The following is a 15,347-nucleotide window of genomic DNA, read 5'->3' as shown; positions in this document are numbered from 1 at the left end:
ACCAAACCGCCGCAGACGATTCAATCGTCGGGGCCCTCATCATATGTTTGTCTCTTTGGCTGACGATGGAAAAAAGCGTTGGCCCTCACTCACTTGGTGCCACCAGCTTAGCCGTTCGGCCAAACCCCGGCACATTTAATAAGGCGTTTTACAGGCCTGGCGTTCCCAAGCCACTTTGCCACGAAAAGTGATATCTTGCTAATTAACGCGGCAGCCGGCTTGTTGCTTTAATGTCGGCGGTGTAATGCGCTCAAATTATCAGGTCTTGCGCTGGCAATGTAACTCGACACGCCTGAATGAAGTTAAAAAAAGAAACTCGCAGAGCCGTCTCGGAGAAAGCTTATCTTTATTTTATATTACGGTTAGGTCACAGTTGGCAGGCAGCACGCTGGATAACGCTCGAAACTAAATATTTGTTCGCGCTTAACTGTAACTGAAGAATAAAAAAAAATACCTTTTCGTATTTTTTTTAATCGCTTGTGACTGATGTAGCGACAGAAAGGAATAATATTGTGCAAAAAAAATCAAAACAATTTTTGGCGTACAAGTATGTATGAAAACGAGACTTGATTGCAAAGAACCCACAAACTTTAAATAGCCAACCAACGTTTCCACTGGACGTGTTTTTATTATTGCATTTATCCCAGGTCTCCCGTACAAAGACACTTGTCTTCGCAATGGACTCTCCCCTGGTGAAATGAAAGCGACAGACTGAAGACGTATAACATGCTTTCCTAATTGCCCATCAACTCTAGCAGTGATAATTGTTTCTCGGCTAATTAAGTTCCTTCTCCGCTCTCACTCATTGCCCTTCGCTCCCCTACACCCAAACCCTGATCGTCACGGAGGGGGGGAGGGGAGTCAACAGGGGGGTCAACAAGAGGTCACCAAACAAAGTCCCCAACACCTCGAGTCGCACGCACGCACGGCACGGAACTTCTCAACTTCTCTCCGGTGACTCCCCGATGAGTCACGGCACGCAGGCCGCGGCGGCTTTGGCGACACCCGGCTATGTCCGCGCGTGTCACCTTTACGGTTCCATTTTTTCCGGGGGGGGGGTGGGCGGCGTTTGCGTCTGAACCCCGTGCCGCAGGCCAAACGAGCAAATCAATACCGCCGAGACGCAGTTTTGACTTTGCGTTAAAAGCGAAGTAGGAATGCGGGGCCAGGTGGCAGATGCCTGCGACGCTGCTGGACATCGTTCAGTGCGCGCGGATTGCGGCTGCTCGCCGCTTCGTGAGCGCGGCGTTGATCCGTGCGGAGCGCAAGAGCCGAGCCGGTTACGGGGCGAGGCCTGGCCCCGGCTTTGTTCCATATCAAAGGGGGGAGATTCTTAACCACAGCACCTCGCTGTTTGCCAATACTTAACCCAGAAACTTTGGAAAGCTCATCTCTCTCTCTGACGCCGCTTTGAATTTACCACCTCAACCTCCACGGCGACTCAAAAGTGCCTGCAACCCCCACCCAACCCCCAACTGGGCTCTTCCACTAATCCTACCGCACCCGCACCCCCCACTGCTTACCCCACCCCCCCACCCCCAGATGCTCACCACCCACTAACTCCTCACCCAGCACCCAGCAGTGCCAACGAAAGCCCTATCGACCTCCCTCCACCACCACCACCACCGCTCTCTGCTGCCCGCCACCCACTACCACCCAGCACTCTGAGCCTCTCATCACCCACCCAAAAAAAAAACCGCCACCACCATTCCCACACCCGCCCGTTCAACGCCCACCTATCTCCTCCCCGAAGAGTTTCTTCATCTATGATTGTTTTGCTGAGATTAGGCATTTATAATGGGTGCTCGGCAGCTGCAGGAGGGAGAGAGATAGGGAGAGCGTGCGAAGGTTTCTGCTGGGACTTGTGGCGAAACTCGGCGCGCGCGAAACTCACAGCGTTGGAATGAGCAGCTTGCCCAGGTGGAGGGACCTTCGACATTTCTCAACGCGGATCACCCTGTAATCTACTCTTTAAAAGATTAAAAAGAAAAGGAGGCGGGGGGGGGAATCTTTAAGAAAAAAAACAAAATTGGCCCTGGGGTTTTGCCAAACGGTGCAGAACAAACCACTTAGACTGCCGCCGCCCGTCACTCGCGAAAATAGCACAACCACTTTTCTCGGCCCCCCCATTATCTAATCTCTGGTCAATACCCGGCAGATTGATTTTTTTCTTCTTCTTCTTCTGTTGCCGCTTAATAGATGAGGCGTTTATTGCGGGGGATTGGTGCAGCGGAGGCCGCGACGTGGAGGGCAGCGGCGACACCCGTGCATCCCACAACGGCGTCCCGTCAGCGATCGCTGCTTGTGTTGTGATCGAAACGTCGTAGTTTTTTGTTATTTTCTTTGAACCTATTTACGTGACTTTACCGACAGACCCCAAAAATACGTACTGCATCGGCAGTACGTATTCTTTGGGTCATTAAAGAGGCTATTGCTCAATCGTATTACAAAACGCGTTCAAAACTCTCCGACGGAACACACTTGACCGCCGTTCGTCTTGAACGCGGCGCCATAAATGTGCACCGTGACAGGAATTCTTCTTCTGAATTCAATTCCCCTTTTACTCGGGTGTGGCCCTTTTCCCCTCCCACAAAAAAAAACCACAGTCGCTCGCTCCCATTTGTTTTATCAAATCACCCGCCCACTCAGGCAACGGGTGTCTCTTTTTCAAGATTTTACTTAACTTGATTCCTCTGTTTGTCTGGGTCAAATCTTGTAATCAAAATTTCATCCACTTCCCATTGTCCGATCAATTCCACATTTTGCACACATACTCAGATCCGGTGACAATCGAGGCCTGTATCAAAGTCGGCATCAATGAATCAATTAATTCGCTACTTTAAAGCAATTTCCATTTTGAATGGACGCCTTATTATTTATATGTATTTATGTAGGTCAAAAACGCCGTGGTCCCTAAATTCTCGAATCGCCTCGCCCAAGAAGCAGGCGCCACGTGTCTCAGGCGCGTCTGCTCCGTGTGAACAAGTTACGGAAGTGATCAATTAATTCAAGTAAGCGTTGATGTGGGAGCAGCCGCCGCATCATCAACGTACTTCTCGACCGTGAGTTTAACGAAGTTGTTAACAAAACCGTTGTTTTAAAAGAAACATTTTTAAGGAGTTTATTTCGCAAGCGAGGCCCGAGATGAATTTGGCGAGGTTTGAGGCCGTTTGCACTTTGGATGGGTGACCACCAAGGGCATTGCCAGGCGCTGTAGGCGCGGAGCAACGTGGCGTCACCAGCAGATAGCAGCACTGAGTGTCACCCTCTGGTCGTTGAGGTGGGTGGGTTTCCTCCACGTTCCGCGGTTTCCTCCCACAGGAAGGCAAATGCTCATTAATGGGAATTGGTCAAATGCGGCAGAGGACCCTTCTGAAGCGTTGTAGGACTCGGTGAGGCTTTCCCGGGTAAATAACTGTCATTACTGCCGCTATTTTTAAACAGAAGCCAAATTATTACGGCATTTATTTTTCCACTCTTAAAACAGACTCTTTTGGGGGGGGGGCCAGTGGCCTTAGACGCCTCCGCCAAAACGCAACCTGCGGCAATTTCGTTCGCAGCGCTTGCGACTCCAACTTCAGACAGACAGAGTGCGACCGGGGGGGGGGGCAAAAGTCCCCTTGAAGAGATCCCCAGTGGAGGAGGCACACGGGGGGTGGAGGAGGGGGTGAGTGAGTCAGGAAAACGACGCACAATGTCCACCGCTCCCCGCGCTCCTGTTTTGCTTGGCGGCAGTGGTGACAGCGGCGGCGGCGGTGAGAGAGGGGGGAGAGAGAGAGAGAGAGGGGCAGACGGGTTCACGTTTCTCCCTGCTGAAAGCAGCGACAACCGCGCCGAGCCGCCGCCACCGTCACCGCCACCGCCGGCGGCAGCAGCAGCGGCAGCGCAGCGACACCGCCGACAGAGCCTGATGGCCGCGGCGTCGAGAGCCGTGGGGAAGGAAAGCGGAGATGCGGAGCGCGATGGACAAGAGAGAGAGAGGACGTCCAGACCAGGGGGTGGTTTGTGGGTGGAGGGCGGTGCGGTGGGGTCGACGGAGGACGAAGTGAGGATTGAGGAGGGCGGGTAAAGGTGGTGATGATGGCGATGGGTGATGGGAGCCCCCTGGGTTAGTGGGGAGATGGTAGTGAGAGACGAGCGATGGGAAGGAAGTGGGAAGAGGTGCAGGACACAAGGCGAGGAGGAAATCTGCAAAAGCACTTGAGGTATTATGTCTGAATCAACCACTTGCTTCTTTGAATACCAGGTGGTATAGGCTTGAGCGGTGTTTCCGGGAGGTGGCCATACAGCAATGGAATTCTTGAATCCATCTATGCAGAGCTTTGAGTGATGTCCTCGTATACGTGGGGGGATTTCTAAACACTCATCAATGGAATTGGTCAAACGCCAGAGCTTCACAAATCTGAGGCTTTTCTAAATATAAAAAAATTATATCGTTAATCATTTCATTGTTATTTAAAAATAGATTTATTAAAGTGACCACAAAACTACCCTCACCGGGATTCATTCAGAATCAGAATGTGTATTTGTCCTGGACAAATCCGATCGGCTATGAAGCTCTTTTTCACACATGTCATTAATTTAAAAGCGACCTCTATCATTTCCACGGTCACCTATTCCAGTGCCTGGTATTCACTCGTAAAGGCATATCGCTATTTAATGACCGACCAATCTCTTTCAGAGAGACGGCTACGGACGTGTCGGTGTTGGTGTTGGTGGTGGACGGGCGATAGATTGTGTGATGGAGCGGTTTGTTTGTGGCACCCAGGATTTGGCTGAAACCTAACCAAAGCATTGGCAGGGAGGGCATGGAGATAACAGCAAAAGTAGGTGGGTGGGGGACACACACACACGATTATTTTGTTTGGAGGTGGGTGGCAGTGAGAGAGGCTGCACGTTGTTGAGCTGCGGGGAGGCTGGGATGAGGGTGGTATTATTGAGAGGGAGGAGGAGGGGGTGGTGGTGGTGGGGGTGGTGTGGGGGAGGCGGAAGAAAAAATCACAAGGGGAGGCTCCAGGGACCCTACCCCAGCCCACACGGTGGGCCCTCCCCCCATCCCTCCGTCGTCGTTGTTTCTCACTTGTTACACGAGCCACAAACATTGAAAGAGATTCCGTAATTTTTCTGTCGTCTGTGTTTTTTTTTAAAGAGGTCCTCCACTCGCAGTCCCGGTGTCGCGTTACCGTATTCTCATGCCTGCCTGCCGCACGAAGTGATAAGCTTTGCGGAAACAATCGCCTTTATTTTATTTTCGCTTCTCTTTTCTTCAGCTTGCCAACCCGCGTCGGTAATACAACGTTCCTTTTGCCTTTGTTTTACAAAGGAAAGCATCACCGAGACTCAAGACGCTGCTCGATGAGGAGGGGGCTGTGTTTCAGGACGTTGGGATAATTCCTCGGTTGAGTATTTCTGCACGTGGGAGAAATCTGGAGCACGGGCGCTTCTCTTCCCCTCCATCCCTCCTTCAGTTATTCTCCATCACTTTGGAATAAGCTTCCTCTTTGCCATTAGAACTATCGAGTGACATGAGATTTTTTTTATCTCTTTTTTTTTTTACATCAAACTGGCTTTCCCACACGATGATGGAGGCGGTGGTGCGCCAATTAGCACCGTGAGCCAACGAGCCCTACGTCCTGAGTTTCATTCCCGGCAACGGCTAACATTAGATATCCACACCAGTGCGTGGCTAAGCCTTCACACGGTAGCTGCCTCTGGGCAATCCACCAAACCCACATTTAAGTGGCTGGACCGCAAGTGCCCAGCATAGGCACCGCTTTTTTGCACCATCTCTCTCGCGTCCCTTGCCATCGCGGGCCAATGGTTTTGCATGGACAGCGATCTTATGGGCGCTCGGGTTAATGCGCAGGCTTGCGGGTGGAGGGAGGGTGGGAAGGCAGCGGCAGGGGAGGGAGGGCAGGGGAGCGAGCGAAGGCATCACGGGGCATCAGATGCAAACACGGCGCATGAAAGAGCGCTTGGCAAGCCAAAGCCCCGTCCAAATATTTACTCAAGTGTAGAAATCTTACGTCCCAAAGTCAAGATAGCAGTAGCTGGGGTAGAGTGACAGGCAAGTTAATCTGAGCCGGACAGGCAGCATATTAATGGTTTTGTTATCTGGAGCTGGGTCAATGACATTTGGCCCGATATTAATTGTAATCCGTGGTGAGCCAGGGCCATAATCCAACACGCATGCCACCGCCCCCATTACCGCCACCACCACTGCAATCAGCACAGCCCCGGAGCTCCGACGCCTGTTCCTTATCCAACCTTGCTCACAGCTGATATGGGCAGTCTAAAGTGTGACTACAAGCGCTCGTCATATGCAGGATCGTTACCTCTTCCACTATAAAGTGCATGTGGAGTTACCTCCTGCAGATAATGGCTGCAACTTGAATGCTCTTTACACAGGTTGGGAAGAACGCAGTAGCAAATTAATTTATGTCCCACAAAAAAAATCACAGATGATAATTTTATATGACTGTTCTCTTCAAGGTGTTTCGTTTAATAGAGCTGCGTGACCATTTGCCTCCGAGGGCTAAAGTGCACGCAGTCAGTGCCGCGCTAAACATCATTGGAGCAGACGCACCTGACTGTGCGCTCTCATCCACAGACTCATTAGGGTTTGGATTCAAAATGTAATTACTTGCAGCTCGTACGTGTGAACGGAACCATTTTCACGTTTTAATGATCTGGCAACTCGTTACGATGTTCCTTGTGTTAATGGGCCCCACCAGAGAGCAGAAGGAAACGCTCTCAGAACGAGAGAAATAAAGGAAGTTGTGAACTTTGCAAGTCACCGTTTGTAACCAAATGCATGTGTGTCCGTGTACACACGACGTGAATCTATTAACATGAAGCCAGGAATAATATATCCTGAGCTTGTTGCTTCAATTATACAAAATGCCACAATTTTGGTCCATTTCGTCCCACGAACAGGCGCTATTATTAAACGGTTCAAACGCCAGGTGTATCCCCGCCGTGCAGGAATGCCACATGCATCTGCCGCTGCCTCTGTCTTCTGAAAGGCAATGAGGCTGTAATTTTAAAAAAATCAAATTCTTCCCATGCCTGATCAAAAGCCGGCACGGTTCCTGAAGCCCGCAGCGCTCGGTAATCTGCGCTGATAAGGTTTAGCTGTGTATTTCATTGTGCCAACTTAACGGCATCTGCCTCCCGCTGAGTTACGAGGAAGCTCGTGACGGAGGGACCACGGTCGGATGTTGGCACGACGCCCAAGCGCCCCCCCCCCTCTGCCCTGCCTCGCCCAGCAGAGCCCCGGCTCGACTCAGCCAACCGGGCACCGCAAGTCACTCACATCACGTTACCGAAATTCAGAGCGGCCAACAAAACGGCGTAGCCGCAGCAGCAGCATCAGCAGCTGCTGCTGCGGCGGCGGCGGCGGCATCGTCACGTGGTGCTGCTCGACGTGCCCTCCGATTGAATATAGCCGTCTGCGCCGAGACGGGTGTTCGTTCGCTCGTCACACGCGATGCGCGGAGGTTGCGCAATGACCATGATGGCAAGGGGAGAGGGGGGGGTGTAGGAGGGGGGGTGGGCGATGTCAGGCAGCAGCGGGGGCGCATTCCTCCATCGCCGAGCTCAAAAGGCAGCCTGCACTTGTGAACTCGGCAGGAGATCGATTCAAACCGAGAAGAAGAAGACAAAAACACGGTGGCATTTTTGTTTACGGCGTCAATTTTGTTGTTGTTGCTGTTTTTGTTGTTATCGTTGTGTGCTGCGCGTTATATTTGTATACATTTCTTTTGGGCCGGTTTCGTACTGTTGCAGTCATTACAATTCAAAGTGCTGAGCTGCCCTTATCCTTTAAAGTAAAATAAAGACTTCTAGCGTAGTGATTAAGGGCTCGATTCGGCATGGATCTCCGCTGCAAGGCAGGAGGGTGGCCGGGCCGGGGGGGGCAATGAATTATCGTCCGGTGGGAACACGTCGTCGTGCAGCGCTGAAAACAAAGCGGGAAGCGGCCGGCCGCAAGGAGCAAGAGAGGAGTGGGTACGGGGCGCAAACAGCCGAGCAGCAGCCAAGGGTAGGGCGGCACCGTCTCGGCACCTCCTCGCTGTTTGGCCCGGGGGGGGGGGCCGGAGGCTTCTCCGAGAGCGCACGCGAGCATGGACAGACGCACGGATGCACGCACGGATGCAAACCATTCCTGAGTAAAGCTCCAGCCGCCCTCACCTGTCGCCGTGGGCGGCCGTCCCCACCGCCTTAGCGGCCGCGGTAATGCGCTCGGATGGGATGATCGCGCTTTAAATGGGAGGTACCGAGATTTTTTTTTATAAAAATAATAAACGCCTTGGTACTGCCAGGTTCGCTGGAGTGTGAAAATAGGGGCAGCGGGGTCAGCAGCGGTTTACGCTGTAAATTGAAAGGTGCGAGATCGATCCGGGTCACCTAGCAACACAGCGCCGAAAAAATAAACTCACGGATATGGTCCCCCCCCCCCCCCAGAGCTGCGTGGTGGTCCCGAGTTGCGTCTAAACAACCTGCGCATTCTTTGCAAAGCCAGACTGCAAAGCAAAACAAAACGTAAAACAAAACACACACCAAACTGAATTGGGGGGGGGGGGATGGGAGAATGAGTGGGAGAGACAGAAATTGTTTCCAGCATCACAAATCTTTTTTATTCCCCCCCCCCTCCTACTCCCTCTCCACCTCCACTCCCTGTTAGGAGACGCACGTTTTTTTTTTGGCTGTGCACTGGACGTATTGGAAAACGCAGCACACGCACCTCTGCACGAGCTCCTGGGAGCAGGCCGGTCATGCTGCCACCACCACAACGGAGAGATCGTCAACGTGCCCCCCCCCCCCAATCCGTCCAGAGTCGGGACAGCTTGGAGTGAAAAAAAAAACCCTCTTTCATCCGCCGCGCTTTGTCTGCCAACCATGCATGTCAGATAGTGCGGCGGGGCGTTTTGGGGTAGTTTTGCGTGCGCGCATGGGCGGGGGGCAATGGGGGGAAACTTCTGGGGGGAGGGGTGGGAGTACGGGAGGGGATGCATGCATAGACGGAGGCGAGGGTGGGGGGACAGGTTGAAGGGGGGTGCGGGACACGGGGAGTGGAGACGGGGAGAAGAAAGATGGGGGGACATTATCCTCCCCGCTGGAACGAGCGAGGTTTCAACTCCCGCAACCGCTGCCTCCGCCTCTTCCACTATCCCCTCCCCTACCCTCTCGACCCCAAAACACCACCACCACCACCCCGCCCCCACCACCACCACCATCCTCCTCCCCTCGTCTCCACTCAGGTTGAGTTACACGCTGCCAGTCGACGGATCCATGCGAAGAATGTTGTTAGAAAAAAAAAAGAAAACGTGAAAAAAAATTCGCTCAGTCCAGGGAACATATCAGATAAAGTCAGGCTCAGGACCGAATGCGCCCAGATGCTCGACGCCTGCATGGCCCCACGCACCTCCAGCGAGAGGAGGAGGATTGTGCAGCACCTACCGCGGGTTTCCAATTTGCTCTGTTCGTCGAACATGAGTTTGCTTGTTCAAATTTAAAAAAATGTTTAAAAAATATCTCCGAAAAATGTACAGGGTGGCTAAAGATGCGTACGTGTGTCTGAGTAACATGTATCCCGCTCGCAAATGGGACGGCAAATGGACGTGAGCTTTACCTTCGGTGGAATACGGATGTAGGTGAAAATGCTCCCGAGTCAAAATGAGCTATGCACGATGGCTCCATCCAATTACGGGCAGCTGTAATGAGGACGGCGGCTGTAAAAACAACGCATTCATCTTCAGCACATGACGCCATTAAGCGTCCGTTAGAGAGGGGGGGAGGGAAGATGAAAAACGCGAGGCTGACGGAACTCACGCAGGATAAAACGAGGGCAATTTTTTTTATTCGAGGAAGTTTAGTTATTTCCCTTCTTATCGGAAAGCCGAGTGAAGGAGACAACCGCAGCAACCATGATCTCAAAACCCAGCCTCGGCAACGCTGGACGAGACAACTCCTTCCTTGCCCATCGTCTATCGACTTCCGTAAAAACCGTGTCGTGCAAAAAAAAATAAAAGGATGCATTCACGAATACTTTCCACTAACGGACAAACAAAAAGGTCAGCGGTGTGGAAGCAGAGGATGTAATGATGCACGCCGCCGCCGCCGCCACCACCGCTGTCTCGTGTCTCTTGCGTTTTTCCGCTCAAACACGGAGAGAGACCTGCTGAGCGAAACCTGAGGCGATCGCGTAGGCCTCAATTTATAAAGGGAAGTCTGGGGTGCCACCCCAGTGCCATTGGTTCACACTCTGCACTTGCAACGCAGGGGTCGCCGGATCGACCTCCCAAGCACAGCAGTCGAAACGCCACGACAGTTTCTTAATCCCCCCCCCCGCCCGCCACCTCTGTCCACCTACCAGAATAAATGGGTCCACCACAATCAGTCGATCGGCATGCCGTGTGCGGTGGGGTGAAGTGTGGGTACTTCCACCTCTTTCAAGATGTACGGCGGCGTGGAAGGGTCTGCTAAAATGGCTTCTCTACAGGCCCTCCCTCTGCAACTCCCTCTAATGGAGGCCCGTCTGCCAGCTGTGGCATGATAAAGAAATTGCAGGGCTGTGCCTTTTAAGCTTTTAATAAAGGTTTGCGAAGCAAGGCCTTACCCAACTGCAACGTTCCCAGTTCATAAGACAGTTGATTTTAACAATGATGGTGGTAAAGTTACCTTGGTTTTGCCTGTACTTCCAGTCTGCTCTTGCTAAAATAATCCTCGACTTGTTAGGATTACGAAGGAAACGTTTTCCGCTCCGACCAGTCACCCAACTTTTCTGACCCGAGCAACCGTTCGTGTGTGAGATTTTTTTTTTTTTTTACAAATTCAAAGTGAGATCAAGCGATTCTCCCGTGTCTCGGTCGTCATCCCCAAGTGCGCGTCTTTCATGCCGCCCTGTCTTCACGACGTCTGGCCACCCATGAAACGTCCAGGAAAAAAAACAACCACACGTTTAACTTTCCGGCCCACCCGCCCGCCTGCCCACCCGCCCGCCCGCCGGTCGCTACTCGCTCAAGCAGCGCATGCTGCAACTTCATACCGCAAACACAAACGTGTAGAGTGCAACAAAAAGAAAAGCACTAAAACGAAAACGTTTAACAAAGAGAGGCGCAGGAAAGAATGAGGACTTGCACGCACTCGCGCGGCGGGGCTCAGAAGACGGCGTCGCGCGTGATCGTGCAACTGGCCGACACCGCTTGCGAACGCAGGAAGCACAGGCTCCTCCTGTGCAGCAAAACAATGACATCTGCGGTTTCTTCACCCCTGAGAAAAACCAACACGGGGAGGCCAAACCCTGCCGAGAAATTCGCCCGCCCGCACGGCCGCCGCCACTGCAGCCGCCACCACCGATCATTTTCGTCTCCTACCCTGCCCTGGGTAAAGTAGGTCGTTAACAAGAGGCATGGGAGAGACGCAATCGACATGCTGATCTCTGAGATAAAGATCGGCCCAGTCCTGATCAATCAAGCGGCTCAGTCTCCAGGCCTTTTAAAATATAAAAATAAGACTCTAGAAGAAAAGGAAAATGTTTTTCTTTGCTTTTTAATTTCGCCTTATTGGACACCCCCGCCCCCAACGAGCCACGACTCACACCACTAGAGAGAAGTAAATTAGCAGGCACGGCATGTTTTGGTGACCCTTAAACCATTTGTACAATAAAAAAAAAAACGGCACGGCTAATCGGTGCAGCGAGCTCGCGGGCAGCAAAGCAGAAGGAGTGTGCGGGGAGGCTCCTTCCTCTCCCCACGCTCAAGTCCTCGCGTCCCGTGAAACGTTCTCCATTTACCCTGCCTCCGGTTCGGCGGCTCGCGCTTTTTTTTCCTTCATTCGCTCTGAATTTTTGTCGCCGGAGAACACGTTGACGGCTCCAGTGCAGAGCAAGCGCGAGGAGTGAACACCAACACGAGAATGGGAGGAAGAAACAACACACGAAAAAACCCTCCCGTTTTGTCGATTTAAGTGGCAGTTGTGGCCCGCAAAAATATTCAAGCGTGGGCCCTGTTATTTCGCCTTATTTATAGAAAAAATTTCGTGCATTTAAGCGGGGCGTAACGGATAACCCACTGGTGATCCTCTTAACGCGGGATTAAAAATCGGGCAGGCAAAGGCTAAACACCGAAAGATTGTCGCGAATGAACGCGCCGCTTCGTCAGCCGCCGCGACGACGACCGCCTCTGCCAGGTCGCGTGCGGCTCCACCGTCGCAGCGCCGTGCCACATTGGGCGCGGCGCTTTGCCCGAGGCGCCTTCGCACCGGCGAACCCTATGGTTATGTTCTTTTTTTCTTTCCATCGTTATTATGCTTATTATTATGATTTTAGATCGCATGCCTCAGACACCGTCTGACAGCAAACAATGGATTAAAAGTTTTTTTTAACTGGCAGCTTGTCATTACCAAGGGCGGGTGGGCGGGTGGGCAGGCGGGCGGGCGGGCAGGCAGGTGTGTGTGTGTGTGAGGACACACGCATCTCACACGCGTGTCCTCCCTTCCACCTTCACCTTCCGTGAAAAACGGCCGGGCCCTATGGTGAGAAAGATGAGACGGCTGCGGGAACATCACGGTTTTCGGTGCCCCGCTATCTCGATGAAAGCAACAGGAAATACCTGCTGTAGGTTCGTGCCTTTGATTTTGGGACAAAGGGAGGAGGTGGAGTGTGCGAGTGAAAGGAGGTGGTGGGGATGGGCGGGCGGGTGGGGGGCGAGAATGAGCCCGTGCTTCGACATCCGAGCGACTGTCACGTATCAAAGGGGAACCTGAGCGCTTAATGAGCACGCGCGCGCGCACACGCTAATCTCGTCAGCGACGACGGCCAATAACCTTGCAGGGTGAGGCTCGACATGACGTGGGGATGCAGACGCTGCCGGAGACCCAAGACCCTGACCCCCCCAACTCTTGCCCCCTCCAACTGCCCCACCCCCCAGCTCACCCGTGCCCACCGGGGGGTGGGGGGGGGAGCCGTGGGAAGTTTCACGTTACTGGAGACACGGGCTGGACGTTGGCGAAACGCGACTTGTCAAGTTACGCGTAAAATTTGGGGGACGGCTAACTTCACAGGCGGGCGGGCGGGCGGGCGGCCCGGGGGTAGGGGTGGGGGTGGTGCTCGCGAGCCCATCGCCGACCCGCGGCTCCGGCCCGTGAGGCGAATCGGAGCCATGTGAGCGGTGCGGTGCTGCTCCTGCGTCCGGCTCAAGAGATTCGCTCCACACACAGATGCTGAACTAAATGCATCCTCTTCTTGGTTCTATCGGTAAAGTCACGTATAAGGGAAATAATAAAATAATAAAAATAAAACATACTAAAATAATTCTCACGACGTTTCGGCCACAACGCAAGCAGCCGTCCTCCTTGCGTTGTGGCCGAAACGTCGTGAGAATTATTTTATTATGTTTTATTTTTATTATTTTATTATTTCCCTTCTATGTGACTTTACCGAAAGAACCAAGAAGATGAATCCCTGCAGTCACGAAAGCTTTAAATCGAAATTTAAATGCATCCTCCTCCACCATCACCACCACTACCACCCCCGACACCACCCCAACAAGTGGACCACATGGGTTCACCCTGCAAAGCATTCATTTCCGCATTGCTCGTAATCGCACCTCTGCCGTGGCCAGCCCACTCAGTCTGCGCGAGATATCTTTGACGAGATATGATTTAACAAAAAAATTATTGGGTGAGGTTCCCGTCCAGCCCCACTGTAATGTTGACACAGCTGCGTTTACGCTGGGGATTTTCTTCTCCTGGACAATAAAGACCCAGGTGATGAAAACGCGGCAAAGTGGAGTTAATTTAACCCCCGATACAGACACGGGACAACAAACACGGAGCCCGCCACCCGAGCTGCTTCGGAACCCAAATCAGCATCGCGTGTGTGTTGGCCACTGGCGTGAATGATCTCCCCGAGATAAAAAAAAAATACTCAACCTCCAGTTACTCCAACACCCATTGAGCGGAGATGCATGACATCATCCAGTTGCCAGAGCAACACACGAGATTATCTGAGAGATAACATAGTCCTTCCCAAGTCAGTCCAGACCTGTACATAGCCGTCTGTAGCTAACGCCCTACCTCGAGTCAACGCAGCTGACACGGTTCCTGTTTGCCATGCGAAGACAACCGCGCTTCATCGATGACAATCTACCCTCAGTCTCACAATGCACCCTTTCGATCGTGTACACACTCATCAATTATTTTCCACATGCGCACGTAGAGGTGTTATTGTGGGAGTTTTGCGACACGTTGAACACCGCACTGTGCTCTGAATCGGGTGTACGTACGTATTGAACGTATGCAAGTCGAACCTCTTTCACACCGCGCGTAGCCCCAACCGTGCTATCGGAGGCGCGGGTGACCTAAGTTCACGACGTTGTCGTTCTGCGCGCGACCTGCGCACCAGCATCGACGTCGTACCAGTCGCTCGCGTCGCCCCCGCGCTGACGCTCGCCTCCCGAGCGCCTGCAGCAGAAGAGCAAACCCGCGATCCCCTCGCACGCCGACCCCCAAAGAAGAACCTGCCGCAGGTCCGCGGGACTCACTTGCAATGTGGAGCGACGCGTTGCGGCTCACGGCCTCGCCCAGGTAGTTGCGCGCGACGCACACGTAGCTGCCCTCGTCCGTCTTGGTGCGCCGCGTGTGCTGCACTCGCAGGAAGAAGAGCGAGCCGGTGTGCAGCAGCGTGCGGTGGTCATCCTTGCCGATTTCCACGCGCTCGCCATCCTTGTACCACTCGACGGTGGGTGCCGGGCGCCCCTCCGCCTTGCAGTTGAGAGTGGCCGGCTCGCCGCGCAGCACGATCAGATCCGACGGGTGCTCCGTGATGCGCGGGAGAGCGTCCTCCTGCCGGGGTCGTGACCCTGGTGCCACGCAAACGGATGGACACATCGTCATCATGGGGGCGTCGCGGGGGCAGGATGTTGACTACCTCGCCTGGTATACAGGGACTCGTGGGTTCAATCCCGACCCTCACGCCTCTGGTTAGCATCTCCAATTAGCGCAGTTGGTTACGTATGGTGCAAAAAAAGGTTAACATACATACGCCTGTATGTATGGAGTTTGCATGTCTCCCCATGGTAGTGTAGATTTTTCTCTGAGTCCTCCAGTTTTGCCCTCCACATTTAGAAACATGCGTTTATAGGATTTGGCTATGGCTATGAATTGATCGGCCACTTCTCGTTCGGCTATCATTTGTAGCCAAGTCGCTTCTGAAAAAGAGCTATGTAGCTCAGTGGGCATTACTAGGTAACGAAGATAATTATTTTATAGTTCACTTGTATCATTATCGCCATCATCGTAGTCGTCAAAATATTTTTAGAGTAAAACCGATGAGATTTTAATTG

At 52.9% G+C, this 15,347-nt stretch overlaps 1 protein-coding gene across 2 annotated transcripts in view; it reads right to left on the bottom strand.

The window, feature by feature from the left end:
* LOC133347854 (roundabout homolog 1-like) overlaps positions 1-15,347 on the bottom strand; it is a 167,716-nt gene that overhangs the window by 116,504 nt on the left and 35,865 nt on the right. For both annotated transcript variants that reach the window (XM_061560532.1, XM_061560533.1), the window contains exon 2: positions 14,547-14,864. In XM_061560532.1, the coding sequence (XP_061416516.1) occupies positions 14,547-14,864 (318 nt within the window). The remainder of the gene's footprint in view (positions 1-14,546; positions 14,865-15,347) is intronic.

The sequence above is a fragment of the Lethenteron reissneri genome, chromosome 26 (assembly GCF_015708825.2).
Source record: "Lethenteron reissneri isolate LAM-NWPU_2019-01 chromosome 26, ASM1570882v1, whole genome shotgun sequence".
Taxonomy (NCBI): domain Eukaryota; kingdom Metazoa; phylum Chordata; class Hyperoartia; order Petromyzontiformes; family Petromyzontidae; genus Lethenteron; species Lethenteron reissneri.
The sequence above is the reverse complement of the archived record's forward strand: the minus strand, read 5'-3'. Positions and strand labels throughout refer to the sequence as shown.